At 44.2% G+C, this 14,182-nt stretch overlaps 2 protein-coding genes across 2 annotated transcripts in view; one reads left to right on the plus strand and one right to left on the minus strand.

Moving 5' to 3' along the window:
- Positions 1-14,182, minus strand: part of OGDH (oxoglutarate dehydrogenase) — a 470,461-nt gene that overhangs the window by 269,631 nt on the left and 186,648 nt on the right. The gene's annotated exons all lie outside the window — the stretch shown is intronic.
- Positions 1-14,182, plus strand: part of NUDCD3 (NudC domain containing 3) — a 99,162-nt gene that overhangs the window by 53,919 nt on the left and 31,061 nt on the right. The window contains exon 3 of the mRNA XM_064366718.1: positions 8,671-8,803. Coding sequence (XP_064222788.1) covers positions 8,671-8,803 — 133 coding nt within the window. The remainder of the gene's footprint in view (positions 1-8,670; positions 8,804-14,182) is intronic.

The raw sequence follows: 14,182 nt of genomic DNA on the forward strand, positions 1-14,182 counted from the left end.
TTTCACTCATAAATACTTCAATAAGAAATAAGGGCTTAAATTTAATATAGTTATCTTACCTTACAAATTTATAATTCCTTAAAACCGTCTAATACGCAATCTGTATTCACTTTCTCCTGATTGTCTCAAAATTTTTTTTCCTTCAAATTAGCATCCTAGCAAAGGTCCAAATACTGAATTTGGTTGATCTTACAACTCTTAATTTAGAGTAATTCGCCTTCTCTCTTTTTGTCCCATGCCATTTATTTGTCTGAAAAACTTAGAACTTAGTCTGTTTTAATTTTCCTGATTCTGAATCTGGCTGACTTTGTGCTCTTGGTTTTGATGGCCATGCTTCTCTGCCCCTCGTCTTTACTGTAAACTGGTATTCAGGCCTCGAGGTCCTGTGTTAGGGCCAGGGGTACCCAATAGGCAGTCCCTCTCAGGAGGTACATGGGATGCGTGTCACAGATGTTTGGTGTGTTCTAGATCCTTTTGTTACAGGTTCCTCCTCAGCTTTTCACCTAGTGCTCACCAGGAATGGAGGAAAGTTGCCAGACTCATTGTCTTCATTACAGAAGATGGTGGAAGATAGTGATGTTCTCATTCTGTTTTACTTTCTTTGCTTATTATCTGGAATTCTTATTTAGGGGCATGGCCTTTCTGAAATTATAGTTCTTATGGAACTATTTTATTGATGACTTTTCAGGTTGAGGTGTTCTCTGATCACCAAAGGTGATCCCTGGAGATTTTGTTTTATAAACTCATGGATTTTTAATATGCCATGTACTTCAGTCCATTGTGGACTTCCTTCCTTCCTCCCTTCCTTCCTCCCTCCCTCCCTCCCTCCCTCCCTCCTTCCTTCCATCCCTTCCTCCCTCCCTTCCTCCCTCCCTCTTTCCCTCCTTCCTTTCCTTTCCTTTCCCCTTCCCCTTCTCCTTCCCCTTCCCCTTTACCTTTCCCTTCCTATCTTTGGCCAGCTGGGAGCCTTCTGAAATTGGCTCATGTGTCCTTTCAGCATAACCCTCCTGGTCTTTGACAGTTCCCCACTTGCTGTAAGGAAGACAACTAGGCTCATTCTGTGCATTCTGGCCCCAGTTTGGGGACTAACCACATCTCCAGGAACTCTGGCTCTCTCTTTGGTAAGTTAGCATTGTTTTTGAAGTAGGCAGGCTACTGTCACTGGAAGACCAATGTGTGGTAGATGCTAAACAGGTAATAATCAGGTATAGATAAAATTATTGATACTAGATTTTTAGAAAAAGCAGCTTACAGATAAAAGCATAGAATTATTAGGCAGAAGGCTTAACGTCTCTCTCTAAATGTTTCAGAAGGTTCAAGAATCATCCCATAGTCATAAAAGCTGCTCAACGAGTCTTCTTTCCATAGCCAAAGACTTTCTAAAGGGAAAGCACTGAGTAAGAAAACAATACTGAGTGTCACGAGACCTTGTTTTAGTCATTTTAAATGGTTTGTTCCTCATAGCTACCTTTTGGAAGAGATGCTGTTAGTATTTCCATTTTATAGGTCAGGGGACTAAGGCGCAGAGAGGCTGAGTGACCTACTCACCATTACCTGGTTGGTGTGCAGGGAAGCTGGGCTTGACCTCAGGTTGGATACACAGAGGATTCAGGGAAACTGCTTGACTGCCGGGGGACTGGCTTGGAGACATTGATTTGTAGGACATACTGAGACCAGAGCCCGTGGCCTGGGGTGGCTTCTGCATTTGCACTGAGCTTTGTGTGTGGCTGGCTGAGGTGGCATGTTATCCACAGTTGGCCTGATGTGGTGGGGTCACATCCATGCTAGTGAAGAAGGATGAACTTAGAAATAACACATGTTCAGCAATGAAAGGAGCCTGGTGGGTAGGGGAACCTCCGTGGGAGCTGGGCAGCAGGCAAGAAGGCACTGCCCTCTAGACAGAAGAACCCAGCAAGAGTTGCAGGAAGGCTAGTTAGTGTGAGGTGCTTGTCTGTGTGGAAACCTGGGAATGGTGACTGGCTCCGGCCTGTCCCTTCGTAAGTGAGAAGGTTGAAGACTGCAGAGGTGAAGACCAAGGCCCAGGCTATGTCTGGGTCGCTGGAGTTGGGGCAGACCTGGCAGCTAGGGGCTCAGGGGTGGGGTCCAGGCATGGAGTTGTTTTTGAGCACTGAGATCAGCATGAGTAAATGCACTCTGAGGAGTGAACGAACACTCCTAGGAAAATACAACCGAGAAGTAGACTGGCAGATCATGAGTTTTAGGCTTCAGAAGTAGGGCCAGGGGCCTCAAGGATGGGTCATTTTTATACTAATGCTCGTTTTATTAAGCTTTGAAAATGGAGAAACCCAGAAGAAAATTCACCATATTTCCACCAGGTGGAAGGGATTTTGGTAAATCTTGAATTGAGACTGAGCATAGGCAGGAAAGAGTTGACAGATGAGGAGGAGGATTCACTTGTGGGAGCAGGAGGAAAAAGGGAAGAAGGAGTCATGACGACTTGATCATGGGCTACCTTGAGTGCCTTGCTGAGACCCTGGCTTTGTCTCCTGGGCCATGGGGAGCCATACGAGGTTGTTGAGAATAATATAGTCACAGTGGCATGTGAAGAGACTGAGAGGAGATGCTGCTGTGGCATCCATCCAGGTGTGGGATATGCAAGGTCAATGAGATAAGAAAAAAATTGATAAGAGACAGGTGAGAATATCAAGGGAGAGTGTGAGCCATGTCTGCTGGTTGCCTCATACCCAGCGCACATACATCACACACATACACACTGTATGCCCATACCACATGTATATACCTTATGCACACATGCATACCACACATGCACAGGTACACATCATACACAGGCACACTGCATGCATACATGCATACCACACACATGCACATAGTGCAGACACACTGCATGCACATATGTACCACACATACATTGCATGCACATGTGTACCACACACATGCACCACACACACCATACACAAACTGCACACACAATACACATGCCCATATGCACATGCAGGTACACATGCACCAGATACATGCATGTGGCACACATGTACACATTGCATGCACATACATATACCCCCACACATATATAGTTCACACATACCTGTTTCACACAGTGAACTGCACACATGCCACACACATGTACCACACACACATACACACATGCTGCCTTAGTCTATTTAGGTTGCTATAACAAAATACCATAGCCCGGGTGGCTTGTAGACCACAGAAATTTATTTCTCACCATTCTGGAGCCTGAAAGTCCAAGATCAAGGCACCAGTAGATTCAGTGTCTGGGGAGGCCCTGCTTTCTGATTCATGGATCTCTGTTTTCTTGTGTGTCCTCCCATGGTGGAAGGGATGACAAAGCTCTTTGAGGCCTCTGTATAAGGGCACTAATCCCACTCAGAGGCTCCATCCTCATGACCTAATCACCTCCTACTGCCATCACCTTTGGAGTTAGGATCTTAAGATAACACATTTTAGGGGAACACAAGTATTTTCAGACTCTAGCACACATATGTACATTGCACCCAAACATTGTGGGAGCTCTCCTGAGGGGACAGTGAGGTCAACAGGTGGTGAGGTGTGATGACAGCTCTTATACCTGAGATAATGGAAGGAGATGAGGGTGACAAGATGTTGTCATCTTCGTACAGAGGTGGTGGCTTTTGTGCAATGTAGTTAAGAGTGTGAACATTTAAAGGGTAGACAGGATTGATTGCAAAAGACATGTATTTGGGGTGAGGGAGTGGGGGTTGACAAACTGAGCCTCAATTGCTGAGCCCCAGGGGGCGGGTATTGGGGAGCAGCAAGCTTGACATTTCTGTGCAGACACCTCCGCTTTGGAATCACTGGCTGTGACTTGGGGAGCCAAATCTCGTCTTCAGTCAAGCGGTCAATGCCTATCATAGGCATTCTCTCTCTGGAGAAGAGCTTGAGGTTAACCCTTCTCTCATTGAGTTATAAATCTATTACAGGTTTAGGGCTCTAGCTTCCTAGACAAAACTCTTTAGGTTAGGGCTCTGACCTCCTTTTACTCTTCATTTCTCATACTTGCCACTAGCTGTTTTACAATCAGGATTGTCTGATCCTGTTTTGTTTTTTGTTTTATTTTGGAGATGGTCTCACTCTGTCACCCAAGCCTGAGTGTAGTGGCACAATCATAGCTCACTATAACCTTGAACTCCTGGGCTCAAGCCATTCTCCCACTTGGGAGCACTCAGCCTCCCAAGTAGCCAGCATTACAGGTGTGTGCCACTATATGTAGCTCATTTTAAATTTTTTTGTAGAGTCTTCCTATGCTGCCCAGGCTGGTCTCAAACTCCTAGCCTCAAGTAAGCCTCCTGCTTTGGCCTCCCAAAGCGCTGAGATTATAAGCATGAGCCACCATGCCTAACCTAATCTTGTGGTTTTTAAAAACAAATGGAAGGAGGCTGGGTGCGATGGCCCACGCCTGTAATCCCAGCACTTTGGGAGGCTGAGGCAGGTGGATCATTTGAGGTCAGGAGTTCGAGACAAGCCTGGCCAACATGGTGAAACCCTGTCTCTACTAAAATACAAAAATTAACTGGGAGTGGTGTTATGTGCCTTTAATCCCAGCTACTTGGGAGGCTGAGGCAGGAGAATTGCGTGAACATGGGAGATGGAGGTTGCAGTGAGCCAAGATTGTGGTACTGCACTCCAGTCTGGGTGACAGAGCGAGACTCCATATCAAAAAAAAAAAAAGGAAGGTTAGAGAACCTTTTTGTTTCTAGTGGCAGCGCTCAAACAGGCAAACTGGGTAGGTCAGGTTTCTGACCAGGAACCTGACCTGCCCACTCAGGAACTGATTACCTGCATGGCGATGACTCCTGGTGACAGTGCTGCCAGTTCTCCCTGTGCAGGTGACCCTGGTATCTGGCTCACCACACTCAGCAGTGCCTAGGCCTGGAGTCTGCCAGGAAAGGTCTGGCCTATCCCCAGGGAGACAGAGGGCCCTGCTGCCCACGGCACCCGACAGGCAACAGAGCATGTTCTGTCCTTTTCTTTTAACACATTTAGAACCTTGTTATTCCAGCTCATCAGGAGTGGGAGCTGCAGGGAGACCTACTCCATAATCTTCAACCTGACTGCTGACTCACTTTCCTACTCCCACCCTTGGTGCTGAAGCATGGATGCTCCTTCCCCTGCCTCCTACCGTGTGCTCAGGCCTGCAGCTGCAGGGGTGACCAACAGTGGCACAGTGAGGGCCAGAGACACCTGCACTTGACAGGACGCTTATTTTTACATACTGTTGGCTGGAAATAATCAACCTTATTTAAATAGAATGTGCATTCAGAGCACTATAAAAAGCACGTAACAACTTGCAAGGGCTGTTTTAGGAGTGCTTCTCCTGCTTCTTTTGGAGGGAAGCTGCAGGTTCCATGCAAGAGGAGCCAGGTTGGGGCTGCTGAGGACATGGCAGGAGGATGGGGTGAGGCAGGTTCTGTGTGACCAGAGCCCTCTCCACAAGCATACAGCTTTGGCTGCAGTGTGTAGTGGCAGGGGTGGCAGATGTTACCCCTCACCCCAAGGCAGAGACTGACAGTGTTTTGCCCTGGAGGAGGCAGAACCCATGTGGGCATCACTGGTGGTATAGGCTGAGTGACTGCACTGTTGTTGGCAGCAGCGTCCCCAAGGATATCCCCAGCATTATTCTCGTTCTCCTTTTTTGAGAGAACCATTTCTTTTTCCCAACTTTTGAGAAGTCTTCATGTTTATTCCCTGATCTCTGCCAAGTGTTGGGTTCATGTTGGTCTTTATTTTGTGTGTGTGTGTGTGGGGGGGTATTTTATTTATATGTTTTCATAATTTTGACTTTTTTCAAATGGTAATATATGTACAAAAGTGTCAATGAAAAGGAAGTCTCCAGTTTCCAGCCATAAAGGTAGCTGCTGCTCCCCTCTTGTTCTTTTGGAGATATTCTTTGCGTGTTTAAGCATTTTCATGTCAGATGTGAGTCTTAAAGCTGCTGTTGGTGCTTACCTAGAAGGATCCTGTGGAAACTTGGGGGCTGAGTGAGTCCCCCTCAGCGTGTCTGACTCTTTGGTACCCTGTTCCAAGGGTCAGGCTAGTGCTGCTGCCGTGGTACTGCACATGGGACGGCACCTGGGTACAGGGGCTGTAGGGTGCATCACTGTCTCCTGTTAGCATATTTTAAAGAAAACCATTTTTCTCTTGGTTATTAAAATGTCTGCATGTTCTAGGGAGTTTGGATAATACCTAGATACAAAGCAGAACATCAGATTCCTTGTTAGTCTACTACCAGAGATAATCACAAAGATTTAATATGCTTCCTTTCAGTGTTTTTCACACACACACACACACACACACACACACACACACACACGTATGTGTATATTATATATTTCTTCTTAGAAATTAAAATCATACCATACTTAAAAGTAATATATCCCCTTTTCAGTTTTGTGGTATGTTGAAAGCTTTCTTCATATCACTAGTCTTTGAAAATATGTTTATTGGATTAATCTAAACCTTTCTTTTCCTGCTCATTTTCAACACATTGAGCATTCTTTAGTTTCATTTTCTCCACCCTGTTTTCTCATGTCGTTGAGTCAGGCATCCCATGTGACTCCTGGTTTCCATATGTCATCTCTCTGTCCCACAGTGGCCCGCCTGTATGAGTAGTTTAAGGCTGACATCTCTTCTGATTGGTTAGTGCCTGGTCTTGCCAATATTCAGTGCTGAATTTTGAATATCACTTCTGATTGAAATTAGTTTCCTTAACTGCTGTGTTTGCTCTGGCTGCCACAATAACATATCACAGAATGGGCGGCTTAAACAAAAGATGTTGATTCTCTCACAGTTCTTAGAGGGGAAGTCTGAGATCAAGGTGTCAACAGGACCTTGTTCCCTCTGAAGGCCTTAGGGGAAGATCTTTCCTCTCCTCTTCCAGCTTTAGGTGGTGGCCTGCAATCCTTGGTGTTCCTTGGCTTATAGGCACATCACTCCATTGTCTTCACATGGCCCTCACACTGTCCAAAGTCCCCCTTTTAAGGACTTCAGTCATAGTGGATTAGGGCCCACCCTAATGACTTTGTTGTAATGCATCACCTCTGTAAAGACACTATATATTAAGTAAGGTCACATTCTGAGGTCCTAGGGATTCAGATTCCAACATAGCATTTTGCGGGACACAATTCAGTTGTTAACAGCTATCAGTTGCCAGTCCAGAGAACTCAGGCTGTAGTGGAGGCCCAACTTCATGCATAGATGGTGTGCAGGGCATACCCACAGTAGGTAAATATATTCTTGTCTTAGAACTCTGGCCAGAGAAAGCCAGCTTTATTGAACCACCCCTTCCCAACCCTTGTCTTTTATGTGCATCTGCACAGACATTGATACATGTAGTTTTGTGTTTTCCATATGAACAGGATCATAGTACACACATTGTTTACAAGCCCATGAGGCTGTCTCCCTGGCAGGTTTTGTCTGCTGGTCTCTGAGCAGGCTCTGGAGGAACTGACAGAGCTGCACCTACTGTTGGAATGTTCTGTGTTCATAGCTGCTGCCTCCTGCATGACTAGGCTTTTGTCTGTAATTTAGATCTTCAATTCACTATAATGGACTTGTGAGTCTAAACTTATTTTTACATAACGTTTATATTATTAGCATTGTTATATTTTATGGAAAATATTAAATTTTATTTTTAACATCAGCTTCTTCTTGGTAGGCCTATCTGTATCTGTGCTGTGCTTGTAACAGGCCTATACAATAAGATTTGCTTGATTGAGGTTTTTAGGCTGTCTCATTAAACATATTGCTTAAATCTTAACAATGATGCATACAATTTTAATGCAGTCCTTTCAGCTTTGATTTATTTACTAGGAGAAAATATAGGCTGGGGGTTGGATTAGGATTGAAGTTTAATAGCTACAGGATGAAATGGTTTTGCCTTTTTTTTGTTTTTTGTTTTTTGTTTTTGAGATGGAGTTTTGCTCTTGTTGCCCAGGCCAGAGTGCCATGGTGCAGTCTCAGCTCACTACAACCTGCAACCTTTGCCTCTCAGGTTCAAGCGATTCTCTTGCCTCAGCCTCTCAAGTAGCTGGGATTACAGGCATGAGCTACCATGCTTGGCTAATTTTTGTTTTTTTTGTAGAGACAGGATTTCACTGTGTTGGCCACTGGTTTCGAACTCCTGACCTCAGGTGATCTACCTGCCTTGGCCTCCCAAAGTGCTGGGATTACAAGCGTGAGCCACTGTGCCTGCCTCCCACCCTTTTTTTTTTTTTTTTTTTTTAAAAGATAGGCCCTGCCAAGCAGTTTATAAGAAACCAAGCACACTCATGAACCTAAGGATTTTATTAATAAGGGCCCTCTGGTTAATTAACAGGCCTGTATCTCAGTACTATGAAGGCTGGCAGGAACAGCTATACTTTGACTATGGCCACAGATACTTTTCCTAAACTGTAGGATGCTACACTGGGGTTTCTTTTCTGTAGCTTTTCCCTTGTCCTTTGATTTCCAGGGGGACCATGTAGGAGGATCAGAAAGGAAATTGCCCCAAAAGATGAGGGGTTTGCAGATACCAAAGCAATTGAGCTTGAGATGAAACTTGAGTTGATCATGTCTTCAGGATGTAGGAGTGGCTTGTGCTTGGCTGCCCATGGGGTCCTCTGCTCAGGCATGGCTGACTGGCATCTTACCTTTTTTATTCTTTCTCAGGATTCAGGAGCAGTTCCAGAAAAATCCTGACAGTTACAATGGTGCTGTCCGAGAGAACTATACCTGGTCACAGGACTATACTGACCTGGAGGTCAGGGTGCCAGTACCCAAGCACGTGGTGAAGGGAAAGCAGGTAATGGCCTTGGTGGGTGGGGGTGGGCAGCTTCACCTATGCCGATCAGAGCTGTTGCGGGAAAGACCCAGCATCCTTGAGGAAGTGTTGGGATCAACTTTAGGATGTGAGGCATGTTCCTTCTCCTGCCCTAGGAATGAGCTGAGCACACCATCATTGTTCCTCTCATTCTGTTCATGAGGTTCTCCCAGCTGGTCCACAGAAATCTTCCTCTGGGGATGGTGAGCCCTGTTTACACTCTGAGTAGCACTCAGCACTGAGATGTGCATGAAGCTGTCTGAGAGAGAAGCCCACGCATCTGATGTCCTCGCCTCTTTTATAAACAATTCATAGACACTCTTGGGGTTCTCATTATAGATGCCCAGCCTCTCAGTTTTCAAGGGAATACTCAAATATTACCTTGATAAATTCTCCTTTTTCCTAAAGATTAAATCTGTCTTCAGTTTCCCTAATAAAAGTTCAGTCAACTAAATGCACAGTAATAGCTAAGGTGCATTCACATAGCATCCATCATGTGAGTTTCCTGACTTTGACAGCCCAGGGTCTAATAAACTCAAATTACACAAAGTGACACAGTGGGTAGCACCTCCCTGTTTATGGTGATGAACCATGCATCACAGAGATGAAAGGTTTATGATTTAATTCTCCATAACCTTTAATCACAGGAGAAAGAGAACTCTCAGACTCTGCAGTTCTCCCAGGGCATGGCTGCACAGGAGGGAGGGAGGGACAGGCCATCCCATCCCATTGTTCCCACTTGCTTTCCTTGCTATTTTTTAATTTCCTCTTCACATATGTGGCATGCATGTGCTGAGGATAAGTGTCCTGGTCCCCATACTCTCTTTTCTAAGGTTGACTTGTAGTCCTCAAAGGGCATCCCATCCCTGCTGGGGCCAGCCACCTGGTATCATTCCCTGTGCCTCTGTTACTGCTTAGGTGCATGATGGCTAGGCCTGTAGTTTGTACACTGAGACCAACCATTCTGCTTTTCCCAGGTTTCTTTTATGCTTCCTCAGGGAATAGGTGACAGGCTGTGGGCCTTTTCTCCCATCAGTAACAAACACAAAACTTGTCTTTATTCAGCTACAAACACCCAATCACCCCCCTTTAAGCCACATCATGTCATGGGTGACACCCATTGAAGCCCCATCCAGTCCTGAGAGGCAAAGCAGAGAACCCAGGTCACAGCAATGAAGTGGACGCCCAGGCCTGTGTGCCGTGGGGCTCTTCCATGGAGCAAGCGACCATGTCATGGTGTAACTGTAATATTCACAACTTAAGTTTCAAAAACTAGAGTTTCTGAAACCTCCGTCTGATGAGTTTAAGTGAGAAGTTTAATCTTTTTTTTTTTTTAATAGAGGTGCCCTCTATTACACTCTGAGTAGCACTCAGCACTAAGATGTGCATGAAGCTGCCTGAGAGAGAAGCCCACGCATCTGATGTCCTCGCCTCTTTTATAAACAAATTCATAGACACTCTTGGGGTTCTCATTATAGATGCCCAGCCTCTCAGTTTTCAAGGGAATACTCAAACATTACCTTGATGAATTCTCCTTTTTCCTAAAGATTAAATCTGCCTTCAGTTTCCCTAAGAATAGTCCATCTGTTACCCATGCTGGAGTGCAGTGGCATGATCGTGGCTCACTATAGCCTTAAACTCCTGGGTTCAAGCTATTCTTCCACCTTAGCTTCCTGAGTAACTGGGACTTCAAGTACTTGCTATCATGCCTGGTTAAGTTTTAAAAATAATTTTGTACAGATAGGGTCCTGCTATCTTTCCCAGGCTGGTCTTAAACTCCTGGCCTCAAGTGATCCTGCCACTTCAGCCTCCTCAGTAGCTGGGATTGCAGGTGTGAGCCACCATTCCCAGTGGAAGTTTAATCTTTTAGTGGGAGAGAGATGCCTACTCAAGAAATTATGATAAGAATAACATTATCATAGGTTGTTGTAAATAGATAATTTCCACTTAAAAAAAATCTCAACGATGCAAAATGGGACATTACTTAATTTAAATCCACAATATAAAAAAATTTTATGTTTGTCAGAAACTGTTTCCATATTTCCTTCTTTTTGAGTACCTGCAACCTGTGAAGTAAGTAACTTCATTCTATTTTTTAAAATTTCTTTTTAAAAATTTTATTTTATTTTAAAATAAAGTAGGGGATATATGTGCTGAAAATGCAGGTTTGTTACATAGGTATACATGTGCCATGGTAGTTTGTTGCACCAGTCAACCTGTCATCTAGGTTTTAAGCCCCACATGCATTAGGTATTTGTCCTAATGCTCTCCCTCCCCTTTCCCTCTACCCGCCAACAGGCCCAAGTGTGTGATGTTCCCCTCCCTGTGTCCATGTGTTCTCATTGTTCAACTCCCACTTATGAGTGAGAACATGTGGTGTTTTGTTTTCTGTTCCTGTGTTAGTTTGCTTAGGATGATGGTTTCCAGCTTCATCCATGTCCCTGAGAAGGACATGAATACATTCTTTTTTATGGCTGCATAGTATTCCATGGTGTATATATGCCACATTTTCTTTATCCAGTCTATCATTGATGGGCATTTGAGTTGGTTCCAAGACTTTGCTATTGTAAATAGTGTTGCAGTAAACATATATGTGTATGTGTCTTTATAGTAGAATGATTTATAATCCTTTGGGTATATACCCAGTAATGGGATTGCTGGGTCAAATGGTATTTCCAGATCCTTGAGGAATTGCCACACTGTCTTCCACAATGGTTGAACTAATTTACACTCCCACCAACTGTGTAAAAGCGTTCCTGTTTCTCCACATCCTCACCAGCATCTGTTGTTTCCTGACTTTTTAATGATCGCTATTCTAGCTGGTGTGAGATGGTATCTCATTGTGGTTTTTATTGCATTTCTCTAATGACCAGTGATGATGAACTTTTTTTCATGTTTCTTGGCCACATAAATGTCTTCTTTTGAGAAGTTTCTGTTCATATCCTTCACCCACTTTTTGATGGGGTTGTTTTTTTTCTTGTAAATTTGTCTTAAGTTCCTTGTAGATTCTGGATATTAGACCTTTGTCAGGTGGATAGATTGCAAAATTTTCCCCCCATTCTGCAGTTGCCTGTTCACTCTGACAACAGTTTCTTTTGCTGAGCAGAAGCTCTTTAGTTTAATTAGATTCCATTTGTCAGCTTTGGCTTTTGTTGCCATTCCATTTGGTGTTTTAGTCATGAAGTCTTTGCCCATGCCTATGTCCTGAATGGTATTGCCTTGGTTTTCTTCTAGGGTTTTTATGGTTTTATGTTTTATGTTTAGGTCTTTAATCCATCTCGAGTTAATTTTTGTATAAGGTGTAAGGAAGGGGCCCAGTTTCTGTTTTCTGCATATGGCTAGCCAGTTTTCCCACCACCATTTATTAAATAGGGAATCCTTTCCTCATTGCTTGCTTTTGTTAGGTTTGTCAAAGATCAGATGGTTGTAGATGTGTGGTGTTATTTATGAGACCTCTGTTCTATTTTATTGCTCTATATACCTGTTTTGGCACCAGTACTATGCTGTTTTGGTTACTGTAGCCTTGTAGTATAGTTTGAAGTCAGGTAGCATGATGCCTCCAGCTTTGTTCTTTTTGCTTATGATTTGTCTTTTGGTTCCATATGAAATTTAAAAGAGTTTTTTTCTGGTTCTGTGAAGAAAGTCAGTGGTAACTTGATGGGAATAGCATTGCATCTATAAATTACTTTGGGCAGTATGGCCATTTTCACGATATTGATTCTTCCTGTCCATGAGCATGGAATTTTTTTCCCTTTGTGTCTTCTCTTATTTCCTTGAACAGTGGTTTGTAGTTCTCCTTGAAGAGGTCCTTTGTGTCCCTTGTAAGTTGTATTCCTAGGTATTTTATTTTCTTTGTAGCAGGTGTGAATGGGAGTTCGCTCAGGACTTGTCTCTCTGCTTGTATATTATTGGTGTATAGGAAGGCATGTGATTTTTGCACATTGATTTTGTTTTCCGAGACTTTGCTGAAGTTGCTTAAACTCTTAAATAAGAGTTTTTGGGCTGAGATGATAGGGTTTTCTAAATATACAATCATGTAATCCGCAGAGACAATTTGACTTCCTATTTGAATACCCTTTATTTCTTTCTCTTGCTGATTGCCCTGGCCAGAACTTCCAATACTGTGTTGAATAGGAGTGGTGAGAGAGGGCCTCCTTATCTTGTGCCAGTCCTCAGCAAACAGAAGCCTCCTTCCCTTGTCTGAGAAAGAGAGGCCCCAGCTCCTTGCATTTCTCAGGTAAGGCGATGCCCCACCCTGCTTCTGCTCACCCTCCATGGGCTGCACTCACTGCCTACCCATTCCCAATGAGATCAACAGCATACCTCAGTTGGAAATGCAGAAATCACCCGCCTTCTGTGTTGGTCTCACTGGGAGCTGCAGACTGGAGCTGTTACTATTCGGCCATCTTGCCAGATCCCCCTATATCATTCTGTTTTATAGATGAGAAATTAAGACTGCAAGAAGTTACCGAATCATCCAAGTTAACAGGGAAAATCCACAGTGTCATCTCCCTTGTTATGTCTGGAATGGTGAGCACTCTGGATACATTTTTGAATAAATGAATAGCTGAATGAATGAAGTGCCAAAGCTGTGGTTTGAATCAGGTGTGTCTGCTTCTAAAGCTTATGCTTTACCCTCTGGGCCACACTCCTTACTCTATACATACAATTGGTGCTGGCTTCTTAGGAAGAGAGACTGTCCTCGAACTCGTCATATGTGCGTTTTAAGGAAGTGAACATCTGTACAGTGGGGGCAGCTTGGCTTGCACCCCACATCCCATATGGTGACAGTGAGGTGACCAAGCTTAGACCCATTCCTACCTGAGCTGGGTAGGTGTGAAGTCCAGGCTGGCCTGGAGCTGAATCCCTCTGGCCCTCCTGTCCTGTGCCTTCCAGCTCCATAACTACTCCCTCTGCAGTCTCTCCATTATGCTCTAGGGGTCACTTGAAATAGGCAGACATGTCCTAAACCTGCTCAGTGTGTAGGAGTTTGGGTGGGGTTCATGGCATCCTTAAGAAAACTGAGACTTCTGCTAGTGCCCTGTGCCTTTAAGGTAGCACAGGTGCAGATCAGGGAATTGTGAGTGGTCTGGCTTCAGCAGGAAGTAACTGTGTGGTTGGTTTTCCCTTCTTCCCACCCCACATCCCCAGTATATTCCTTACCAGCAACTGGTGACCTCTAGAATCATAGACTTTAGTATAATTTTAAGATCAAAGTCAGACCAGATCACTAGGGATCATCCACACAGAATTCTAGCTTCAAATGACTACTTCCTGTCTGTTTTTAATAGGCCAGGAGCAGGAGCTAACAGCCCTTCCCAAGTGGTTTATCTAGAATTTTTGGGTTTTAGTGGGTCAGGT

The sequence above is a fragment of the Aotus nancymaae genome, unplaced genomic scaffold (genome assembly GCF_030222135.1).
Source record: "Aotus nancymaae isolate 86718 unplaced genomic scaffold, 86718_ANA_hifiasm-v0.15.2.pri h1tg000065l, whole genome shotgun sequence".
Classification (NCBI taxonomy): Eukaryota; Metazoa; Chordata; class Mammalia; order Primates; family Aotidae; genus Aotus; species Aotus nancymaae.